General features: G+C 40.4%; 1 protein-coding gene across 3 annotated transcripts in view; it reads right to left on the reverse strand.

Moving 5' to 3' along the window:
- Nucleotides 1-25683, reverse strand: part of LOC124788186 (transcriptional regulator ATRX homolog) — a 495869-nt gene that overhangs the window by 375711 nt on the left and 94475 nt on the right. For all 3 annotated transcript variants that reach the window (XM_047255347.1, XM_047255346.1, XM_047255348.1), the window contains 3 exons: nt 15060-16957; nt 14911-14964; nt 1673-1857 (listed from right to left, as the gene is read on the reverse strand). In XM_047255347.1, the coding sequence (XP_047111303.1) occupies nt 1673-1857; nt 14911-14964; nt 15060-16957 (2137 nt within the window). The remainder of the gene's footprint in view (nt 1-1672; nt 1858-14910; nt 14965-15059; nt 16958-25683) is intronic.

Here is a 25683-nt window from a genome sequence, read left to right on the forward strand (position 1 = left end):
CACTTACAGCACTGAGATCTGTAACAGCTCTACCATATGTCAAAGGTTTAGAGGAACATTATCACTTAATTTCATTGCCAACATCAAATCTTACAACAGATCAAACTCTTTTTTTTCCCTTTTCACATTTGAAATGAATATATATTTTGCAGTACACTTCCCTAGTTTAACTAGTATGTCAATTTTTTAAAACTTTTTTTTACAGAAATAAGAAACACTGGATTTCACTTAACTTTTTTCTCCAAGTGCAGTTTCTTCTTCTAAATGAACAATGCTCCAATTCCTTCTGTCACTCATAATCTACTTTTATGAGATTTACTATGTACTGCTGTATTCGTGGAACATGCTCATGAATTCAGTTGTGAAGTTATTTTAGCTGTCACATCTTGAAGTCTATTTGTTGACTGGCTATGTAGTAGGCTCATTTTTGAATAAAAATCTCCACATTTTCTTGAGTGAAGATCCAACATCTTTGATGGTGCAATCAGGATTTAATGTTTATAAGATTGCAAAAAGAACGCCTTCTCTAGTACTCCCACAGTTCGAATAAATTTTTCTGTTGCACTGTATTATAACTTCTTACAATATTATCCACACATACTGAAATAATTGCAGATACTCTGGTACATTTCTTAAAATTTAGATTTAGACCATTTGCAGCCATCAGGTTCTTTAACCGTAAAGCAACCACTTTACATAAATATATGAAATTGTGGATATTTTATCAGCCATTTTTTCTTCTTCTCCTTTAAGTCTCACTTGATTAAATGGTGGGCCTGTGACTTTACAAACTGTTTCATTTAGCCCAGATACACCAATAAAGTCCCTGATTACATCTCTAGGAAAAACTTTGCATCCTTTTCAGATACTGCAACCATTTAACCTTTGTTAAAATCTCATTACAATTTCCTTGGTATTAACATTCAAGTGTACGTTTTGACAATATGACATTGAACTCAACATCTGCCATGTGCAATGGCACTTAGTTAATCATCCCCTAATGCTATGAAGAGCCCAAAGAAACTTTGCCACACCAACTTTTGGAACCAATACTTATTAAAATCAATCAATACTTATTAAAATCAATGAATAGTAGAACCGATTTGAATAATTACGACTTACAAGTAAGTTACAAATACACTAGGTGCTTTATTTTAATATTTTTTTGCTGTATAGTTGAACGAGATGAATAAAAGATGAAATGTTAGGGACATTATTAGCAGTTGGTAAAGAAGACAAGTGGTAAGGGTATTAGGGAAGGTGGAAAGGAAGACTGTTAACAGGGAAGTAGGGGGAGCATATAGTATGATAGCTCTGATTTCTTTGAAGTTAGCAAATAACATAAAGAAAAAAACGAACAGAAGTGGCAGAGGAAAGCATAGAGATACCTTACACTCAAGATAACAATGGAATATAAATATCAGAATTTGTTGTTCAAAACTTAGAAAGTCATAAACTTGATGAGTAATTAGGGTTTAATCTTACATATAAAAAACCTAGTAGACATTGGACAGCACACATAAAATTGACTAAATAGTCTAATACAAAACTACATCTTATATTCAGCCTAATGACTAGAATAAGTTTGAAATTTCTTAGTGTGATGTAACTAAATATGCTTTAAAATTACAAAACATATTTTTAAAAGATGTATATTACAACAAATACTTACCACCATCCATGACTTTCTTGTGTACACTTAACAGTGATTCAGTCTGCTCTTCATCGAGCTTTTTGTCACTTTTGGTATTCTTTACCTTTTTATTACTACTGCCTCTAGAACCATCACTGTCAGCGTCACTTAAGTCAGCTTTGAAATTTAATGATTTCTTTTTTATGGACTTCAAGGAAAGCAGTCTGTAAAAAGTTATAAAAATCAGTGCTGACCAAAATAAATGATGTAGGAAGTCTGCAATAATTAGAATTTAATTTATTAGCAACTTGAATGCAATGCAACTCTTAAGTCAATACAGTTAAGTGCATAGAAAAAGCAACTTTCCACTGAGATTGCATTTGTGCCATTTTTTTAGGACACTCTCAGTATGGTTTGGTTTGCAAATTCAAAGATTTGAGGTTCACTCTTTGTTTGCTCCATGTTTTTTTTCTCATATTTAACATGTTTTGCTACTTAGACAATGCTTTGTGAATATAAAAGATTGCCGAACTATAAGGCAGCATGGATTTCATTGCCCAACAACTGGTTGGGCATGTCAGTAATCTGGATGTTTGGGGAAGATAACAGCATGTCCTCTGCAATAAAGCTATGCAGATTCCATATAAACATTTTTTTCCATCATACCTATACTTTTTTCTGAACTTACAGTATCTAAGATATGCATGAAAGGATATTAAACGTATCAAACTGTAATAATGATGCTAAACAATTGTTATAACAACAATTGATATCATCATCATACATGACAAAAAGACCAATTAATATCAGCACTGAGAAGGTCCTAATTTTCAACTTTCTAAAAGTTTAGCTCCCATCCCTGAATTTATTAAAAAAAAAAAAAAAACCCTCTGTAAAAATTTTAGCTCAGTCAAACGACTGAGACATCTAGAATTTTATTTTTAAAGATTTTTTTTTTAATTTTGTATGCAATAATTCAAAAATCCTACCAACATAAATCTATACGAGTTTTCATAATTTAATTAGCATTTAATGTTTATTTCCAGTTACAAGTGGTTTGGTACTTCTAAGTTAATATGAAAAATCACCATATGTTTGAAATGTGAAATACGTTATGCGAGTTTTCTGGTACTAGTTGATAAATCTTTACTGTTATTATCAGGCTTGACCAATGAACTGTAAGTTATTCAACGTCTATGACAGCTTTTCTGACTCTTCAGCACACTAGTGCTGTGAGAACCCAGCAATTTGTAACAGATTTCTGTATCAAAGCATGACCCTTGCAAGAAGTACTAGAAGATGCCAAACTTTCCTGGAATATAGTGCAAGAAACATCTTTTCCAGTCCTAGTGTTGTACGATGAGAATACCAAACCCGCAGTTATAGGATGAGTGCAGATCTAGCGCAAATTCAGTAATGTCCTAAAAAGTGATCACACATGCTTCCTATGTACTCTCCCAGTCTAAGATGAATTACTCTACTATCCTTAGAGTTGTTTGGGCCATTAACAAGTTCCATCCATATTTATTTTGCAAATGATTCACCATTGTGAAAGTCCATCATTCCCTATGCTGGCTGACTGTCATGAAGAAACGGTCAAGTTGACTAGAGAGATGGCCCCCTGAGGTTTCAAGAGTATCGCCCCACAGCAGTACACAAAAGCCTGATGCAAATACAAGGAAGCTAACTGCCTTTCAAGGAACCCTTCATGTAATACAGCAGCATGGATGAAATTTGAGTTGTCATTGCATTAAATGACACTGTTGCTAACTTGAGGGAAGGTCCGCCACTGCTAAAAACTACAGAAATCTTGACAGAGGAGGAACCAGCTAATGGGGAATTGCAATTAACAGATGGAGCATTATATAAAAGGAAATATTGTCCTGATGGGTAGCTTGTCATCCAAGGTCATCTACATTAACCCAGATAACCCTGACGTCCTTCTGGAAGGACGACGCAACTCACTGTTGAAATTATTTATTTTTGCGAATAACGCATTTTCCAACGGACTGTGGCACATTGTTATGTGAAGTAGGCAGTGTCATTTGCGCACTGCGACAGTCAATTTGACGTTGTCGTTCATAGTGAGTGAGAAACTGTGTCTTGAAAATAGGGCCGATTTTACCTTGGACGAACTGACTGACCTTATCATCGATGGGTATGTATATTTTCTTTCATATTGCGTCAATAATTCTGAAACTTGTCGTATAATATCTTAAAGAATTAACCTATATTATTTATGGGTTCATATTATGATTGAAAGTTTTTGTCAGTTGTAATTCAATAATGTTTTCAACCGTCCTTCCAGAAGGACGTCAGGATAATATGTTGTCATTTTGTATTCACAGAAAACGATGTACACTTATTGAACTTTTGGACATGTTAGAATCAAAAGATGAGGAAATACCTAATACTGGTGTGAATGTAATATTACACCTCCTCTAAATTCAACTGATGACGTAACAGATGAAGATTCGAGTGCTGAAGAAAATCCAAGTGTAGATAAATTACCAGCAAGTCAGCTCAATGCTACTGCGCTACATGACCTAAAAGAGAGGGGCGTGGAAGCAACAGGAACAATAAGAGGAAACAGAGTTAAGAATTATACTCTATCATCTGTAGATAAAATGATAAAAGAAAATAGAGGATCATATTAAATTTGTTCTGACTCAGCATCCGGGATTTCCATTGTACGTTGGAATGACAACAGTGTTGTTACTATAGCCACCAACTTCGATAGAGTCCAACCACTACGCTCTGTACCAAGACGTTCCAGTGAACAAAAGAAAAGGATTAGCATGCTTCAACCTAACTTATTACACTCCTACAATACTCATATGGGAGGCGTAGATCGAGCTGACCAAAATGTATCCCTATATGGATGCTCCATAAAATGGAAAAAGTGGTATTTCCCGATCATTGCACATTTTATAGACATTGCAGAGCAAAATGCCTGGGATCTTTACAAGCACAACGAAGAACCCATAGATCATCTGACATTTCGTCGTCGCATTTTCACTGCAAATCTTGAAAGTAACAAAAGAGTCACTACCAGCAGAGGACGTCCTAGTAAGAGGGCAAAACTAGATTCTAGATTTGATGGAAGAAAACATTATGTTGCTGAATTACCAATGGTCGAGATAACAAAAAGAGAAGAAGCAGCTGAAATGTCGAAATTGCCACAAAAAAACTACTACTATGTGCGTAAAATATGACGAACCACTACATGTTTGTTGCTTTTTGTCTTATCATACTAGTGCATAAAATATGTGTATAGGGTATTTTCTTTGTTTTTGTATTTATTAGCTGTTTTAGCCCATAATCCAAATTTATTTATGTTTATTTGAAAGTATAAAAACCAAAACAAGTTCATTGTGCAATGTCACATACTTTAAAAACACGTTCCCTTATTGTCCTGACGTCCTTCTGGAAGGACGCCCATTTTTGGAAATACCAAATAAAAATAAATACTCAAAATTGTTTTTACTTTCTTCCTTACAACCTTGTGAATGAATGTAGATAAGATATAAATCAATTTTGAAAAAAAAATAATTCAGGACTATCTGGGTTAAACTAACCTAAAGTATTCCCATGATGCTCCAACATCTGGTCACCTGGGGTTCGCGAAGGCACCAGACAGAATCTGATGCAGGCATCACTGACCAGGTCTGTGCCAATGTGTTAGACACTATGTGAGCCGCTCAGGAATGCCAGTGACAGAACAAGTGCCATAATTACTTCCACAACAGCTATATTATCAGTTGTGCAGAGCCATTCGACCAGATCAGAATCAACCACTTGGGTAAGTTCACGTCACGAAGATGAAAAATGCTAATCATGCCATGACAAAAGTTGTGCCAACTGCCAAAGCTAAGAAAATTGTAAGGTTCCTGCTAGAAGACTTCATTTTGAGGAACAGAGTACTCCATTTCATGATCTCTGATTGTGAAAAAGTTTTCCAATTGAGACTAGTACCAGGAGGTAATTTCACATTGCGACATCACCCACAAAATGTCGACTGCCTACCACCTGTTGACAAATGATGTCAGAGAGCACTTTAATATGGCATTGGCAGATCCACTCTCAATGTATGTCGACGCAAAACAGTGTATCAAACAGAGGTTTGGATACAATACTGCATGTCATGACATTCACATACAAGACAATGAAGCAACTTCCTACAGGCTGCACGCCATTCTGTCTGCTACCTGGATGTGACACCAAAACAACAATGGATACACTATCCCCATTTCAGCCAAATGATACTCAGGATGACTATGTGTAACTCTTCATCACCAGGATTGAAGACACAAAGGAACTGACTCACATAAAGTCCCTAGATGTCCAGGAGAAGGACTGAGGGCAGTTTAACACCCTGCACCAGCCATTAAGATACAGCCCCAGACTTCTGGTAACGCTTTTACGCTTTTCAGGGGTGACATATGAAATGGAGGATTATGACTGTTGAAAAAGACAACAAAGTACAAAGCTCCTCTGTATGAAGCTATAAAACAGTCCAGAGGCACAGATCAAAGCTGGGGCTTTTTATTCGAGAAAACTGAAGGCCCACTCAATGAACACACAGCTTGATGGGAGAGGTTGCTCTCAACGCTCATCATAATGAAGGGGATGAGACAGCATGAACCAAATGTGGGATTCTCCGATGTTACCATACAGAGAATCACTGATAAGATCAATAACTAAGATGCTGTAGTCAGCTCCAATGAGAACTTCTGATGAAACAGTGGGTTACTGTTTCTCCAGAAAAGGGAACAATGTCATGAGCTGTGCTGCACGCAAATATGGAATACCAGTTTGCATCCCTGCTGGTGTGCTGCAGGTCATCATTTCAAATCCAATCAGTATTAATTTTTTTCTCCTTCATAGTTGTTACCACCGCAGAGAATTTATTAAAAGATGATGACATTTTCCACTTTTGCTGTATTAATTTTATTTGTTCACAACTAGTTTCAGCCTTTTAGTCCATTCTCAAGTGATTTTATGTTCCTGTAGTAGAAAAGTATGTCTTACATGCTGAAATGTCAGCATCCTGAAATGTGTGTTTTGTATTCATTTTCGTCCACAAATGGTGTCTTGTAGGGTTGACAGCCAACTGGAGTGAGCAGTAACCTGGCATGTGACATAGAGGATGCTGAGAACACGGAAGAGTGATAAGGTGGGGAGGAGGTGGTAAAACATGGTTAGGATGGATGTAGAACATGGTGAGGTTAGATATAGGTAAACATGGTGGAGGCAGGAGGGAAAACATGGTTCTGCAAGGGGAACCACTGAGAGAATAGTAGAGGGGGAAGGTGGACAATGCAGTGTAAGAGTAGTTAAGGAGGTTGAGGACAATGACTAATAAAAACTGGTGGTCATCAGCAATTCTAACACTTCCAATACCTGCCAATCATTCTGCACTAAATATACCTCCTTGTAAGCTGGTCACCTTCAAAGCACATCTGCAGTGACAAGCTGTTCCTTCACCAGTAAACTGAAAGCCATTCTACAGGCTTTAGAAAGTGACACTATTTTCACAACTTTGTCTAAGAACAGACAACCCGTGCTTATCTCTGTATAGACTAAATATTCCTTGGTCACATACTAAGCAGCAATAAAGAAGAGCTCCCATCATCGCTCAGTTCCATCCATGATTTCGACCACTGAATGACAATCCATGATGTGGAAAACTGAATGACATTCTCCATCAGCACTGAGTGAAGCTCTAAAATGAGGTATATCCTCCCCAATACCATTGCTAGAGTGCTATTCCCCTGCATTCCGAACATACACACATCTTTGTCCATTCTTATGCTGATCTTTCTTCCCAGCCTATTGCCATATGGTCCATATCCCTGTGAAGACATGTCTTTATATTCACACAACTATACTATTGCAGACCTATCACTAGTATTATTTTCCCCATCTGCACGAATCTAAGCAACCACATAATCTACCAGCTATGCTACAAACACTGCATAACAGTCTACTTCCAGCTGACCGTGAATAAACTGCCTACTGTCAGTGAATGAGTTTGCCCCATTGGACCATCCAATTAGAAAACATGTTTCTCAACCCCATTAGGTACTCTGAATTGTGCAGGTGACAAATCACTCAATATATCTTACATTCTCACATTCCTCTGGGTTCAATATTTATCAGTCTCTCTACCACTAACTGTCTGTAGCTCCTCTCTTCGTCTCACTGCATTTCGCTCTCCTTGATACCCTGCTACTCTCACACTCCATCTGTTATATTTATGCACCAACCCTTTTCTTCATTACCATCCTTCTCTTTCACACTTCTCTGGTGTTAAGACCTCTCCTAATTGGTGAGAAATTGTATCTCCTAACATACATAATAGTATTCCACCCTAGATTTTTCATCAACTGATCAGCCACTATAAAATTTGTCATGAGGGTAAAAATTTCATTAAGCTATGTTAATAGTAAACTGCAAACAGAATGAGGTATTTGACTGTTTTCTGGAAACTGTCGTAAATGATTAATTATGTCATTTTATGATCTAACATGCTTTTCCCCTCTTGAATTTCAGTATTCTTTTATAAAAATGGAAATGAAATTCAAATAATTAAATGTCCGCTGAAACGCTCCATTTGAGTCATGTGATGCCTGTGACATCACTGGCTAGCTCACTGCTCCTGCCATCATAGTGCTATCTCCTACCGTCATATTGCTAATTCACAGTGATTGCTTGTTTTGGAATTTATGTTTTGGAAAATGGGTTACAAAAGGTGTGTCTTACCATATTGTACAAAAACTCCTGAAAAGTTGTTTTCAATTGTTCCAGAGACTGAGAAGATGCGTAAAATGTAGTTGCACTGTATCGGCAAATTGCCTCCACATCGAGGCACAAGTTCACTAGCTTAATTAAAAATGTGTTTCACTGTGATATTAACATTAATTTATCTCCAAGATATGCTCTCCCGCTGTTACAACAAAGGATAGTGTCATTCAACAAAATTAAACTCGAAGTGTCATTTTACCTAACTACACCTCAAGTATTTGGCAGCTCCACTGTTACAGCGGTAAACTGTCGAGATTTATAAGAGGATGTCCATAGAACGCTGCTTCAAATCTAAACAGAATGAACATTTTAACTTATCTGTAAAATGACTCGACAGTCCTCCCATACGAAAATCAAATCACATTTACAAAACTTCACCACACTGATCAGAAATAGAATAATATCATGTCTTCCTTGCTGCTTACATTTGCAACATTGTTCACACATGTCACTTTCAAAAAGATATTTTCTTGTTAATGTGACCACACACTTTTTACTTTATTAGAAACAATGTTTTTATCTTCACAATGTCTGCGTATTATCCTTACTGTTTAATTTTCACTGTTTCATCATCTTATCGGTACATAAAGATGAAGTAGGTCTGCTTCAGACGCTAATGTTGGTTTACACTCAAAAATATCACAGCCTATATGTTTGTGTTACCTGCGTGTTGTACATGCTTTATAACTTTCTGTACAACTCCACTGTCCCACATATCATTGTACTGTGGAGGTATGATGATATCTTCAGTAGCAATGCTATCCAAAAAAGTGACTTGTTTGTTTGCAAGGTAAACGCATTTATCCTCTGTTGTCTGTTTCTCAGACTAAGACTAATGTGAAGCTATATATAATACATCCCACAGTCAAAAAACTGTTACAAACAGTTCTTGCTAATACTATTTTCATATTTCATGTAAAACTTTTTAAAATTTATGACCCTTCCAGGATTCAAACATGTGATCTCTTTCAACGCATTTGAATGCGTTATCCACTGCGCCACAGAAGAAAGGACGTGTGCAGTATCTCTGGTGAGTGCCTTCTACATAGGATATCAGCATTAAGTTTTGCCAAGAATAATTTTGTTGTGCTTTGGACCATAGCTCATGCCTGACAGTCGACAATCTAGATGTAATATATGCACCCATTTGCAAAAGTTCTACAATTCCTTAGTTTTGAATGAGTTTAATGATGCAGGGAGCAGAGAAAAGAATGTCTGTCACTGCACATATTGCCACTCTAAATGGGTGGCGCATAAACTTCCGCAAGGCTTCCACTATCTGCATTCACAAAAATCCTTTATATTGTTACTTAAAAGTTGTAGTTGCATTTTCCATCACTAAATAGATAAATTGTTTGTAGTAAAAGTATGTAAAAACTTCATAATTTTGGATAACGCTCTTATAACACACGTATAGCTTCGTCTTACTCCTAGCCTTTGATGTCACCGGAGAATCAGCCAGTAACAGAGTGTTGTCGAACATGTGACCAGATCTTGATATTTAATGATTTTTAAGTTTTAATTACATAAAAACAACAGACATTTTGTGAGAATGTTGACTGTAAATGCTATAATCAATCAGAATAATGACAGTCCAAACTGTATTGTAAACATAGGAAAGTAGCCTATTATAAGACTGATGTTTTACCTTTAAGGTTGCATTCTGTGTCTTTCAATCAAGTGTCATCTACATCTACATCTACATCTACATCTACATCTACATTGATACTCCGCAAGCCACCCAACGGTGTGTGGCGGAGGGCACTTTACGTGCCACTGTCATTACCTCCCTTTCCTGTTCCAGTCGCGTATGGTTCGCGGGAAGAACGACTGTCTGAAAGCCTCCATGCGCGCTCTAATCTCTCTAATTTTACATTCGTGATCTCTTCGGGAGGTATAAGTAGGGGGAAGCAATACATTCGATACCTCATCCAGAAACGCACCCTCTCGAAACCTGGCGAGCAAGCTACACCGCGATGTAGAGCGCCTCTCTTGCAGAGTCTGCCACTTGAGTTTATTAAACATCTCCGTAACGCTATCACGGTTACCAAATAACCCGGCGACGAAACGCGCCGCTCTTCTTTGGATCTTCTCTATCTCCTCCGTCAACCCGACGTGGTACGGATCCCACACTGATGAGCAATACTCAAGTATAGGTCGAACGAGTGTTTTGTAAGCCACCTCCTTTGTTGATGGACTACATTTTCTAAGCACTCTCCCAATGAATCTCAACCTGGTACCCGCCTTACCAACAATTAATTTTATATGATCATTCCACTTCAAATCGTTCCGCACGCATACTCCCAGATATTTTACAGACGTAACTGCTACCAGTGTTTGTTCCGCTATCATATAATCATACAATAAAGGATCCTTCTTTCTATGTATTCGCAATACATTACATTTGTCTATGTTAAGGGTCAGTTGCCACACCCTGCACCAAGTGCCTATCCGCTGCAGATCTTCCTGCATTTCGCTACAATTTTCTAATGCTGCAACTTCTCTGTATACTACAGCATCATCCGCGAAAAGCCGCATGGAACTTCCGACGCTATCTACTAAGTCATTTATATATATTGTGAAAAGCAATGGTCCCATAACACTCCCCTGTGGCACGCCAGAGGTTACTTTAACGTCTGTAGACGTCTCTCCATTGATAACAACATGCTGTGTTCTGTTTGCTAAAAACTCTTCAATCCAGCCACACAGCTGGTCTGATATTCCGTAGGCTCTTACTTTGTTTATCAGGCGACAGTGCGGAACTGTATCGAACGCCTTCCGGAAGTCAAGAAAAATAGCATCTACCTGGGAGCCTGTATCTAATATTTTCTGGGTCTCATGAACAAATAAGGCGAGTTGGGTCTCACACGATCGCTGTTTCCGGAATCCATGTTGATTCCTACATAGTAGATTCTGGGTTCCCAGAAATGACATGATACGCGAGCAAAAAACATGTTCTAAAATTCTACAAGAGATCGACGTAAGAGATATAGGTCTATAGTTTTGCGCATCTGCTCGACGACCCTTCTTGAAGACTGGGACTATCTGTGCTCTTTTCCAATCATTTGGAACCCTCCGTTCCTCTAGAGACTTGCGGTACACGGCTGTTAGAAGGGGGGCAAGTTCTTTCGCGTACTCTGTGTAGAATCGAATTGGTATCCCGTCAGGTCCAGTGGACTTTCCTCTATTGAGTGATTCCAGTTGCTTTTTTATTCCTTGGACACTTATTTCGATGTCAGCCATTTTTTCGTTTGTGCGAGGATTTAGAGAAGGAACTGCAGTGCGGCCTTCCTCTGTGAAACAGCTTTGGAAAAAGGTGTTTAGTATTTCAGCTTTACGCGTGTCATCCTCTGTTTCAATGCCATCATCATCCCGTAGTGTCTGGATATGCTGTTTCGAGCCACTTACTGATTTAACGTAAGACCAGAACTTCCTAGGATTTTCTGTCAAGTCGGTACATAGAATTTTACTTTCGAATTCAATGAACGCTTCACGCATAGCCCTCCTTGTGCTAACTTTGACATCGTTTAGCTTCTGTTTGTCTGAGAGGTTTTGGCTGCGTTTAAACTTGCAGTGAAGCTCTCTTTGCTTTCGCAGTAGTTTCCTAACTTTGTTGTGGTACCACGGTGGGTTTTTCCCGTCCCTCACAGTTTTACTCGGCACGTACCTGTCTAAAACGCATTTTACGATTGCCTTGAACTTTTTCCATAAACACTCAACATTGTCAGTGTCGGAACAGAAATTTTCGTTTTGATCTGTTAGGTAGTCTGAAATCTGCCTTCTATTACTCTTGCTAAACAGATAAACCTTCCTCCCTTTTTTTATATTCCTATTAACTTCCATATTCAGGGATGCTGCAACGGCCTTATGATCACTGATTCCCTGTTCTGTACATACAGAGTCGAAAAGTTCGGGTCTGTTTGTTATCAGTAGGTCCAAGATGTTATCTCCACGAGTCGGTTCTCTGTTTAATTGCTCGAAGTAATTTTCGGATAGTGCACTCAGTATAATGTCACTCGATGCTCTGTCCCTACCACCCGTCCTAAACATCTGAGTGTCCCAGTCTATATCTGGTAAATTGAAATCCCCACCTAAGACTATAACATGCTGAGAAAATTTATGTGAAATGTATTCCAAATTTTCTCTCAGTTGTTCTGCCACTAATGCTGCTGAGTCGGGAGGTCGGTAAAAGGAGCCAATTATTAACCTAGTTCGGTTGTTTAGTGTAACCTCCACCCATAATAATTCACAGGAACTATCCACTTCTACTTCACTACAGGATAAACTACTACTAACAGCGACGAACACTCCACCACCGGTTGCATGCAATCTATCCTTTCTAAACACCGTCTGTACCTTTGTAAAAATTTCGGCAGAATTTATCTCTGGCTTAAGCCAGCTTTCTGTACCTATAACGATTTCAGCTTCGGTGCTTTCTATCAGCGCTTGAAGTTCCGGTACTTTACCAACGCAGCTTCGACAGTTGACAATTACAATACCGATTGCTGCTTGGTCCCCGTATGTCCTGACTTTGCCCCGCACCCGTTGAGGCTGTTGCCCTTTCTGTACTTGCCCAAGGCAATTCTAACCTAAATAACCGCCCAGCCCACGCCACACAACCCCTGCTACCCGTGTAGCCGCTTGTTGCGTGTAGTGGACTCCTGACCTATCCAGTGGAACCCGAAACCCCACCACCCTATGGCGCAAGTCGAGGAATCTGCAGCCCACACGGTCGCAGAACCGTCTCAGCCTCTGATTCAGACCCTCCACTCGGCTCTGTACCAAGGGTCCGCAGTCAGTCCTGTCGACGATGCTGCAGATGGTGAGCTCTGCTTTCATCCCGCTAGCGAGACTGGCAGTATTCACCAAATCAGATAGCCGCCGGAAGCCAGAGAGGATTTCCTCCGATCCATAGCGACACACATCATTGGTGCCGACATGAACGACCACCCGCAGATGGGTGCACCCTGTACCCTTCATGGCATCCGGAAGGACCCTTTCCACATCTGGAATGACTCCCCCCGGTATGCACACAGAGTGCACATTGGTTTTCTTCCCCTCTCTTGCTGCCATTTCCCTAAGGGGCCCCATTACGCGCCTGACGTTGGAGCTCCCAACTACCAGTAAGCCCACCCTCTGCAACTGCCCGGATCTTGCAGACTGAGGGGCAACCTCTGGAACAGGACAAGCAGCCATGTCAGGCCGAAGATCAGTATCAGCCTGAGACAGAGCCTGAAACCGGTTCGTCAGACAAACTGGAGAGGCTTTCCGTTCAGCCCTCCGGAATGTCTTTCGCCCCCTGCCACACCTTGAAACGACAAACGACCTCCCACTCTACCACAGGTGAGGGATCAGCCTCAATGCGGACAGTATCCCGGGCAACCACAGTCGTAGTCCGATCAGGGGATGCGTGGGACGAGCTGGCCGTCCCCGACAAACCCCCATCCGGACCCCCACAGTGATGCCCATTGGCAGCAGCCTCAAGCTGTGTGACCGAAGCCAACACTGCCTGAAGCTGGGAGCGAAGGGATGCCAACTCAGCCTGCATCCGAACACAGCAGTTGCAGTCCCTATCCATGCTAAAAACTGTTTTGCAAAGAACGTCTGAACTAATCTACAGAGAGCGCAAACAAATCGACAAAATTTAAATGGTTATTAAAATACAAGATTGCCTAGTAAATGCAGTAATGCTGCTACTTGCGCACTGCTGACACTGCTCGGCGGCGGAAGGAGACTAAGCGCAATTACACTATTCAGGCACTAAAATGCGATGCTACACTCTCAAATACTATAATACGCCTGAAATTTATGAATTAAACAATGCAAGTACCAAAAACACGCAAAGAAATTAAGAATTAAACTATGTAACAAATGAATGAGCTAGGAGTATACGACTTGCTGCTCAGCTGCTTATCCAACGGCGGCAGGGAGCACACTGACTGTGACCAACCGACACTGGCCGTTCAAAACAAAAACAGTAGACAAATGACTACGCGAATTTACACTATTCAGGTACTAAAACGCGATGCTACAACTCTCAAATACTATAATACGCCCGAAATTTATGAATTAAACAATGCAAGTACCAAAAACACGCAAAGAAATTAAGAATTAAACTATGTAACAAACGAGTGAGCTAGGAGTATACGACTTGCTGCTCAGCTGCTTATCCAACGGCGGCAGGGAGCACACTGACTGTGACCAACCGACACTGGCCGTTCAAAACAAAAACAGTAGACAAACGACTACTGCATCAGATAGTTACATGCTGATGCTTTGGTAGAATTCAATCTATACGTGGTGAACATAAACAGTTTAAAAAGTGACATCAACAGTCATAAATGATATGTCACAAGATTTTAATGGTGACGTTTGAGGAATTCAGGATTGAAAGATCACTGTATCACATTTCTGATTGATTTAATATGTTATTCTTCATGCAGTATATGTTAGTGCAGATTTGTACATACCTTCGTATTTCACGTTCCTCTTCATTATCATCCATAGATTCTGCATCACTTCCGCTAATTGCATTATGAGAAGAAAAATAATATATTAGAAATGTTGAAGAGCAACTGACAAATTTCTAAAAAAGAAAAAAAAAAACAGAACTAGTTACCTAATAATGTTCCTGCTTTTATTACTTTTTTCTATATCTGGCCCATTGTCCATATCACAGTTGTTCTCAACATTTGAAAAAGAGGCCAGCCTTTCAAGTTTTACGTAACAGCCACTTCTCAGTTTTTCATCATTAAACTGAGCTAAATATTTCATATCAAACTTTTCTTGTTGACCATATTTATCTATCTTTGCACTATCCAAAGAACTCTCTGAGTCACTATCACTACAAGATGGAAGACCTCGAAGACCATGTTTCTTTTTCTTCAATGTATTTTTATCTGCAGGCACTTTTGAATTACTAGGATGATTCCTCAATGATAATCTTTTGCGCTTCTTTCTTTTTTTCCTTTGTGCTTCTTCATCAGAATGGTTTGTGCTATCACTTTCTGGGTTGTCTTCAGAACTAACCTCTAGTAACTTTTCTTTTGATTTTAATGCAATACTTGAAAATTTATTTTCTTTGTCTGATTCTACAGCATCTACATGAGAATCACGCAGAGGACTACTCTGCAGCTTGCCATCAGTGTTCACAAACATATCAGGGCGACTGATGTTTTCCTCTACCTTAACAAGGATCCTTTCCATTGTGTCAATCAACTCAGTGCTTAACTGTTCCTGGACGTCATAACCCATAGTGTCAATTTTATCACTACTGGTCTTCTCCGTAGTTTGCAATTCTACATCAAACAAATCAGGCTGGCAATTATCTATAGTACTGTCTTCATGGAGTTTCGTGTCAGCCTCTAAATCAAGCATTTCAGTTGACTCATCAGAATTCACACAGCAATCCATATTGTCTTTCTGATGAGGATTTGTGACGGCCTCTAAATCGAGTATTTCAGTAGCCATTTGTGAAATGGCACTTAAATTTTTCTCAAAAAGGTTTCCACGTTCATTTTCAACTGTAATAGCACTCTCATCCTCATATTTACTTTTCTGTTCATCACAGTCTGATTTCTGTGGTGATATTTTGTTGTCATTTGATTGCAAGACAGAATCATTTACAGTTTTTAATGCGGTTTCATCTGACTGACATACTACAGTGTTGTTTTGGTCTTCTTCTGCTTCCATTTTACCTTCTTTGCAAGGTGTGCTTGTACCCAGCAACATGTTTGGCATCAACGGAGAGCACTGTTCTCTATCAGATCCTTCGTGGTCACTGTGGACAGGTTTTGGACTGCCAATTTCCTTTTCTGAAAGTGTAGTTTTAGAGCAAGCTGAAGGTTTATCGACCAATATCTGGCAGTCAGCATTTACATGAAATTTTCTTGTCTTATCCTGAGCATGCTTGTTTCTGTTTTTAATCGCCAAGTCCTTCCTCCACTGACTGTACAAAGTTCTTGTATTAGTTTTAGCTTTCTCAAGATTTTTGACTGAAAGTTCTGCAAGCAGTTGTATTTTTTCTACAGTTTTATCTACATCTAACAGTTCTTTAAAATTTTTCTTATTTACTTTTCTCTTGAGTATTTTCTTTGCCTGATCCGATATTATTTCCCCAGTGCTTACAAAGTCTTTCAGCTGTTCAGCAAGCAATCTACAGATTTCTCTAGTGTTTTCTCTATCTAAGGCATAAGATTCTTGGGAAATGTCATTGTCCTCATCCGAAGATCTTCTCCCTCTTCCCACTTTTATGTTATTTTCGCAATCCGATTTGTCAGGTGTCTTACGTTTTCCTTTGTATTCATGGTTGTCTGTTTCACATATATCCTCACCTTCATTGTCAGATTTGGTACCAGTTTTTTTGTCATTTTCGGGAAATAATGTTCTTTTTTTATTTTCAGAAGAACACAGTAACTTCCTGGATGCTGTGGTACTGTCATCTGATCCTGAATCAATGTCTATAACTTCTGTTGCATCTGTTTTAGTTCTCATATTATGAGGACGTATTGAAGTTTTCTGTAAAAAGAACAATAAATCAAACAAAAGATCAACATGCTTCAGTCAGTTCAAAACACTTAACATGAAATCACATGAAACATCTTTGACTGAGGAGGGGAGGCAGGGACTACAGAGCCCAAATATTCATAGAGTAGCCATTTACTACCTCAAAATTCTAGATAGCAGAAGAGCACAATTATATGTATGCTAGAGGGAAAGGATCATCCAATGCCAAATAATTATGCCTGAATCTAAACATTTCTTGTAGTTATGAAATTTCTTGGAGAAATGAGAGCACCTAGTGCAATGAGTATTGTATCAAAATTCATAAAATCTTGTGCCATTTGAACTACTTAAATAGTGCACAAACTATCAAAGACATAGTTTAACTATTTAGTGAAGCAGCCAAAAGCTTTTATATCCTTAATGGTGTGCTTCTTGGCTACGTTCATTTTATACATAAAATGTAGACGATGACTTATTTGAATAACTGGAAGCCCAACATTAATCAATCAAACTGAGAAATCCTTTTGTGTCTCATTGCAAAATTTTGAAAGTCTCAACTTAAGGAACCCATAAGGGCCAAGTATTGCACATTGAAAGCTAAGGATGTGTAGAATTACATGTAAGATGCATAGGCAACTACAGACTCTTGAGGATGATTTCAGGTGGAACCAATTCACACGGAATAAAGAGAGAGAGAGAGAGAGAGAGAGAGAGAGAGAACACTTCAACAACTGATCATCTTAAAAGTGGAATATTGTTACCCAATAAATGTTTAACAATAATTTTTATTGCAACTTTTACTCAATGAATTTTATTAAAAAATTCTCATTTTTCCAATGTTCATCACAGTCTTTGTGTGTGCGTGTGTATGTGTGTGTGTGTGTGTGTGTGTGTGTGTGTGTGTGTGTGTGTGTGAATTCATATCTAATTTCAATACCTGTGTTTGAATTTTTTGGAAAATTCTGTTATAGTTGCTCTTTTCATAATCATATTTTATCATTTACAAATATTATTTGTCAGATCTGGAACCATTTTAATATAAAATTCCCTATACAGAAGGTGTCATCCAAGTCTTCATTTGCACAACTCTATTGCTATCTATCTATCGCTTGCACCTTTATACCGTGGTTGCGTAGGGGCGGTGTGGTTAGGTACAGATTTGGCAATGTTAATGTTAAGGGGTGGCCAGATGCCCTTGCTGCCACCACCCCGTAAACCCCCCCCCCCCCTCCACGGGACAGAGTTAGTGTACCCCAGCTGTCTGTGTCTAGTGTAATAAATGGAATAGTGCAAATGTGGTAAGATGTCTGCAAGTCTGTAACTGAGGCGGGATGTGGGGACCAGCCCAGTATTCACTTAGGGGGATGTGGGAAACCGCCTAAAAATCACATCCAGGCTGGCCGGCACATCAGCCTGCGTTGTTAATCTGCCAGGCAGATTCGATCTGGGACCAGCGCGCCTACCAGAGTCCAGGAAGCAGTCCATTAGTGCTCTCAGCTAACCTGGTGGGTCCAATTCTTCATCTGCACAACAAAAACTATAACAGTTTTACAGAGTTATGCCTGCTGTAAACGAACCAAATTCCTTTAAACATTAAAGATATAATTGATGTAACACTATATTCGACTGTATAACCTCCGCTATATGGTAAGTAGCAATTATCCTTTTCATAACATTGTTATGTCTCATCCCGGATTTTCGACTGTTTAAGAATGCAATAGTGTGTAGCAAGTGTCATTTTTTGTTTTAAATGAATATTGATTACACAATTTTTTTATTTTCATGGGGGCTACTCTTGGAAGAAGGTAGAGCTGGCAGAGGCTGCAAGTAAGATGGGGCTGGATGTTTTAGCTGTTAGTGACATTTGGGTAAGGGGTGAGAAAGAAGAAGAAGTGGGAGAATACAAGGTCTACTTTTCAGGAGTCAAAGCAGGAATAGCACAATGGGGTGTAGGGCTTTACATCAGGAAAGAAATGGAACCCAGCGTAGTTGCAATAAGGTATGTAAACGAACAACTGATGTGGATAGATTTGACAGTGTCTAGCAAGAAAATTAGGATTGTATCAGTATATTCGCATTGTGAAGGGACTGATCAAGATAAGATGGATAGTTTTTATGAGGCACTCAGTGATGTAGTTGTTAGAGTAAAGGACAAGGACAGTGTTCTGCTCATGGGTGATTTTAACGCCAGGATTGGAAATCGAACAGAAGGGTATGAAAAGGTTATGGGTAAATTTGGAGAGGATAAGGAGGCCAACAGGAACGGGCAGCAACTCTTGGATTTCTGTGCCAGTATGGGCTTAGTAATCACAAACTCCTTTTTTAAACATAAGAACATTCACCGGTATACTTGGGAAAGCAGGGGAACCAGATCTGTCATTGACTATATAATAACAGATCAGGAATTCAGGAAGGCTGTGAGGGACACACGTGTATTCAGGGGATTCTTTGATGACACTGATCATTATTTAATCTGCAGTGAAATTGGGATTGCGAGGCCGAAAGTGCAGGAGGTCAGGTCCATACGTAGGAGTATAAGAGTGGAGAAACTTCAGGATAAGGAAATCAGGCACAAGTACATAACAGCGATCTCAGAAAGGTACCAGTTAGCTGAATGTAGTCAATTACAGTCATTGGAAAAGGAATGGACAAGGTACAGGGACACAGTACTAGAAGTGGCTAAAGAATGTCTTGGAACAGTAGTGTGTAAAAGTAGGAGGAAGCAAACAGCTTGGTGGAATGACACAGTCAAGGCAGCCTGTAAAAGGAAAAAGAAGGCGTATAAAAAATGGCTACATACTAGAACTCAGGTAGACAGAGAAAGTTATGTCGAAGAAAGAAACAAAGCCAAACAGATAATTGCAGCATCCAAGAAGAAATCTTGGGAAGACTTTGGAAACAGGTTGGAGACATTGGGTCAAGCTGCTGGAAAACCATTCTGGAGTGTAATTAGCAGTCTTCGAAAGGGAGATAAGAAGGAAATGACAAGTATTTTGGACAGGTCAGGAAAACTGCTGGTGAATCCTGTGGATGCCTTGGGCAGATGGAGGGAATATTTTGAAGAGTTGCTCAATGTAGGTGAAAATACGATCAGTAATGTTTCAGATTTCGAGGTAGAATGGGATAGGAATGATGATGGAAATAGGATCACGTTTGAGGAAGTGGAGAAAATGGTCAATAGATTGCAGTGCAATAAAGCAGCTGGGGTGGATGAAATTAAGTCGGAACTCATCAAGTACAGTGGAATGTCAGGTCTTAAATGGCTACACAGGATAATTGAAATGGCCTGGGAGTCGGGGCAGGTTCCATCAGACTGGACAAAAGCAGTAATCACACCAATCTTTAAACATGGAAACAGAAAAGATTGTAACAACTACAGAGGTATCTCTTTAATCAGCGTTGTGGGTAAAATCTTCTCAGGTATTGTTGAAAGGAAAGTGCGAGTATTAGTTGAGGAGCAATTGGATGAAAATCAGTGTGGGTTTAGGCCTCTTAGAGGTTGTCAGGACCAGATCTTTAGCTTACGACAAATAATGGAGAAGTGTTATGAGTGGAACAGGGAATTGTATCTATGCTTTATAGATCTAGAAAAGGCATATGACCGGGTTCCTAGGAGGAAGTTATTGTCTGTTCTACGAGATTATGGAATAGGAGGCAAACTTTTGCAAGCAATTAAAGGTCTTTACATGGATAGTCAGGCAGCAGTTAGAGTTGACGGTAAACTGAGTTCATGGTTCAGAGAAGTTTCAGGGGTAAGACAAGGCTGCAACCTGTCTCCACTGTTGTTCATATTATTTATGGATCATATGTTGAAAACAATAGACTGGCTGGGTGAGATTAAGATATGTGAACACAAAATAAGCAGTCTTGCATATGCGGATGACTTAGTTGTGATGGCAGATTCGATTGAAAGTTTGCAGAGTAATATTTCAGAGCTAGATCAGAAATGTAAGGACTATGGTATGAAGATTAGCATCTCCAAAACGAAAGTAATGTCAGTGGGAAAGAAATATAAACGGATTGAGTGCCAAATAGGAGGAACAAAGTTAGAACAGGTGGACGGTTTCAAGTACTTAGGATGCATATTCTCACAGGATGGCAACATAGTGAAAGAACTGGAAGCGAGGTGTAGCAAGGCTAATGCAGTGAGCGCTCAGCTACGATCTACTCTCTTCTGCAAGAAGGAAGTCAGTACCAAGACTAAGTTACCTGTGCACCGTTCAATCTTTCGACCAACTTTGTTGTATGGGAGCGAAAGCTGGGTGGATTCAGGTTACCTTATCAATAAGGTTGAGGTTACGGATATGAAAGTAGCTAGGATGATTGCAGGTACTAGTAGATGGGAACAATGGCACGAGGGTGTCCACAACGAGGAAATCAAAGAAAAACTGGGAATGAACTCTATAGATGTAGCAGTCAGGGCAAACAGGCTTAGATGGTGGGGTCATGTTACACGCATGGGAGAAGCAAGGTTACCCAAGAGACTCATGGGTTCAGCAGTAGAGGGTAGGAGGAGTCGGGGCAGACCAAGGAGAAGGTACCTGGATTCGGTTAAGAATGATTTTGAAGTAATAGGTTTACATCAGAAGAGGCACCAATGTTAGCACTGAATAGGGGATCATGGAGGAATTTTATAAGGGGGGCTATGCTCCAGACTGAACGCTGAAAGGCATAATCAGTCTTAAATGATGATGATGATGATGATGATGATTCTGTCTGGAAAGCATATGGTAGCAGGTGGCAGCTGTGGTGTATTACTTCACAGCTCTGACTGAAACTGCTTCAACTGGATGCTGTGCATGCACGCAAGCAAACATACACACATGAAGAAAGTTAAGGTTTAATGATGAAGACTTTATAAACAGAGAAAAAGGTCAAACTGAGGAAGGATAGGGAAGGAATTCAGCTGTGTTGTTTCCTAAAGATCCATTCCATCATTACCATTAGGAACCATTTCATTATTTTGATTGATTTAGGGAAACAACAGACAGCCTAAATCTGGATGGCTGGTTGGGATTTTCAACTTGCTCCACCTAAATAAAGATCAAGGAGGCCACCTTCTCGAAGTCTGTGTATATCTACATGACTACTCTGCAATTCACACTTACGTACCTGGCAGAGAGTTCATCAAATCAATATGACACTACTTTTCTACCGTTCCATTCTCTAGTAGTGTGCAGGAAAAATGGTATTAAAATGATCATTTCTTCCTATGTAGGTGGGTATCAACAAAGTACACTCCTGGAAATGGAAAAAAGAACACATTGACACCGGTGTGTCAGACCCACCATACTTGCTCCGGACACTGCTAGAGGGCTGTACAAGCAATGATCACACACACGGCACAGCGGACACACCAGGAACCGCGGTGTTGGCCGTCGAATGGCGCTAGCTGCGCAGCATTTGTGCACCGCCGCCGTCAGTGTCAGCCAGTTTGCCGTGGCATACGGAGCTCCATCGCAGTCTTTTACACTGGTAGCATGCCGCGACAGCGTGGACGTGAACCGTATGTGCAGTTGACGGACTTTGAGCGAGGGCGTATAGTGGGCATGCGGGAGGCCGGGTGGACGTACCGCCGAATTGCTCAACACGTGGGGCGTGAGGTCTCCACAGTACATCGATGTTGTCGCCAGTGGTCGGCGGAAGGTGCACGTGCCCGTCGACCTGGGACCGGACCGCAGCAACGCACGGATGCACGCCAAGACCGTAGGATCCTACGCAGTGCCGTAGGGGACCGCACCGCCACTTCCCAGCAAATTAGGGACACTGTTGCTCCTGGGGTATCGGCGAGGACCATTCGCAACCGTCTCCATGAAGCTGGGCTACGGTCCCGCACACCGTTAGGCCGTCTTCCGCTCACGCCCCAACATCGTGCAGCCCGCCTCCAGTGGTGTCGCGACAGGCGTGAATGGAGGGACGAATGGAGACGTGTCGTCTTCAGCGATGAGAGTCGCTTCTGCCTTGGTGCCAATGATGGTCGTATGCGTGTTTGGCGCCGTGCAGGTGAGCGCCACAATCAGGACTGCATACGACCGAGGCACACAGGGCCAACACCCGGCATCATGGTGTGGGGAGCGATCTCCTACACTGGCCGTACACCACTGGTGATCGTCGAGGGGACACTGAATAGTGCACGGTACATCCAAACCGTCATCGAACCCATCGTTCTACCATTCCTAGACCGGCAAGGGAACTTGCTGTTCCAACAGGACAATGCACGTCCGCATGTATCCCGTGCCACCCAACGTGCTCTAGAAGGTGTAAGTCAACTACCCTGGCCAGCAAGATCTCCGGATCTGTCCCCCATTGAGCATGTTTGGGACTGGATGAAGCGTCGTCTCACACGGTCTGCACGTCCAGCACGAACGCTGGTCCAACTGAGGCGCCAGGTGGAAATGGCATGGCAAGCCGTTCCACAGGACTACATCCAGCATCTCTACGATCGTCTCCATGGGAGAATAGCAGCCTGCATTGCTGCGAAAGGTGGACATACACTGTACTAGTGCCGACATTGTGCATGCTCTGTTGCCTGTGTCTATGTGCCTGTGGTTCTGTCAGTGTGATCATGTGATGTATCTGATCCCAGGAATGTGTCAATAAAGTTTCCCATTCCTGGGACAATGAATTCACGGTGTTCTTATTTCAATTTCCAGGAGTGTATTTTCACATTCTGAGCAGAACGTTAGAGATTGAAATTTCATGAAAAGACCTTGCAGCAATGAAAAATGTCTTTTCTTTAATAATTGACACAGCAACTCTCACATCATATCTGTGACATTTTCTCACCTATTTTGCGATAATACATAAACAGCTGCCTTTCTTAAAAAAATTTTGATGTCCTCCGTCAACCCACTCCTCTAGCAGAGGGTGGACAAGCACAGTCTCTTTAGTAGACCTGTTGAATCTTCCAAGTGTTCTGCCAATAAAACACATTCTTTGGTTTGCCTTGTCCATAACATTATCTACATAATCGTTCCAATTCAACTATCCACAATTGTAGTCCCTAAGTATTTAGTTGAACAGACAACTTTTAGATTTGTGTGACTGATCATGTAACTGAAATTTAAGGGATCCCTTTTAATACTCATGTGGACGATCTCACATATTTCATTATTTAGGGTCTATTGCCACTTTTTGCACCCTACAGGTATATTGTATAAATCATTTAGCAATTGGTTTTGATCTTCTGATGGCTGCACTAAATGGTAAATGACAGCAACAGTTGCAAATAATTTAAGATGGCTGCTCAGACTGTCTCCTAAATTGTTTATATACATTATAAACAACAAATGACCTGTAACACTTCCTTGAATACCCCAGATATCACTTCTGTTTCATGACTTTCTGTCAATTACTATGAACTGTGGTACTTCTCAGAGGAAATCATGAATTCAGTCACACAGCTGGGATGATACTTGAGGTATGCAACTTGATTATTATAAGCCATTTGTAAGGAATGGTATCAAAAGTCTTTTGGAAATCTAGAAATATTGAACCAATTTGAAATCCACCTTCAATAGCACTCATTGATCTGTAAAAATAAAGAGCTGGTTGTGGTTCACAATAACGATATTTTCTGAATCTGCGCTGACTGTGTGTTACCGGATTGTTTTCCTTGATGTAAATCATCATGTCTCAACACAGGAAATGTTCCACAACTGGACCACAAAATGACATGAGTGACATGGATCTATAATTCATTGGATTACACCTACTTCCTTTCTTGGGTACTGTGCAACTCTCCAGTGTTTCGGTATGGATTTTTCACTGAGCAAGCAATTGTTCATGACTGTTAAGTACAGAGCTATTACATCAGCATACTCTGAAAGAAATCAAAGTGGTATGCTGTCTGGACTGGAGGATGCACCTTCTTTAAGTGATTTAAGCTGCTTTGCTACATCAAGGATATCTACTTCTAAGTTACTCACGTTGGCAGCAGTTCCTGATTCAAATTCTGGAATACTTACTTTGTCTTATTTGGTGATGGAATTACGGAAACTGTATTTAGTCACTCTGCTGTAGTGGCACTGTCACTGGTAACATTACCTTCGCCATCGCACATGAAGGTATTGATTGTGACTTGACACTGGTGTACTTCACTTATGACGAGACATTCTCAGGATTTCAAGACAGAGTTAAATTTTGTTTGTTAATCTCTGGGATTTTGTGTTCTCTTAAATTTGGCATACTGGTTTTATTACTTCTGCAACAGTGTTCTGACCTGTTTTGTGTACCATGGTGAGTCAACAATGGACAATCCAGGATGGAATGTAACAATATTATGAAAAGGATAGTTGCTACTCAGCATATAGTGGAGATGATTAATCACAGACAGATACAACAAAAAGACTGGTAAAAAATTGTGCTTTCGGCCATTAAGGCCTTCGTCAGAGATATAACACACACACACACACACTCATGCTAACGAAACAGACACACACGACTGTAGTCTCTAGCTGCTGAGGCCACAATGCGAGCAGCTGCGCATGATGGGAGACGCAACCGTATGGTGGGGGCAACATGGAGGCTGGGGTGGGGAGGGGAGGGAGAGGGATAGCAGGCTAATGCTGGGGGATGGTAAAGTGCTGCTTGTGGGAGCATACAGGGATGAGGTGGGGAGAGAGTAGGGCAGCTAGGTGCAGTTAGGAGGTTAGATGGAGGTGGGGGTAATTATTGGGAAAAGAGGTAAGTAAAAAGACTGTGGGTGTGGTGTTGGAGTAGAGGACTGTGTAGTGCTA

Source organism: Schistocerca piceifrons, chromosome 3 (assembly GCF_021461385.2).
Source record: "Schistocerca piceifrons isolate TAMUIC-IGC-003096 chromosome 3, iqSchPice1.1, whole genome shotgun sequence".
NCBI lineage: Eukaryota > Metazoa > Arthropoda > Insecta > Orthoptera > Acrididae > Schistocerca > Schistocerca piceifrons.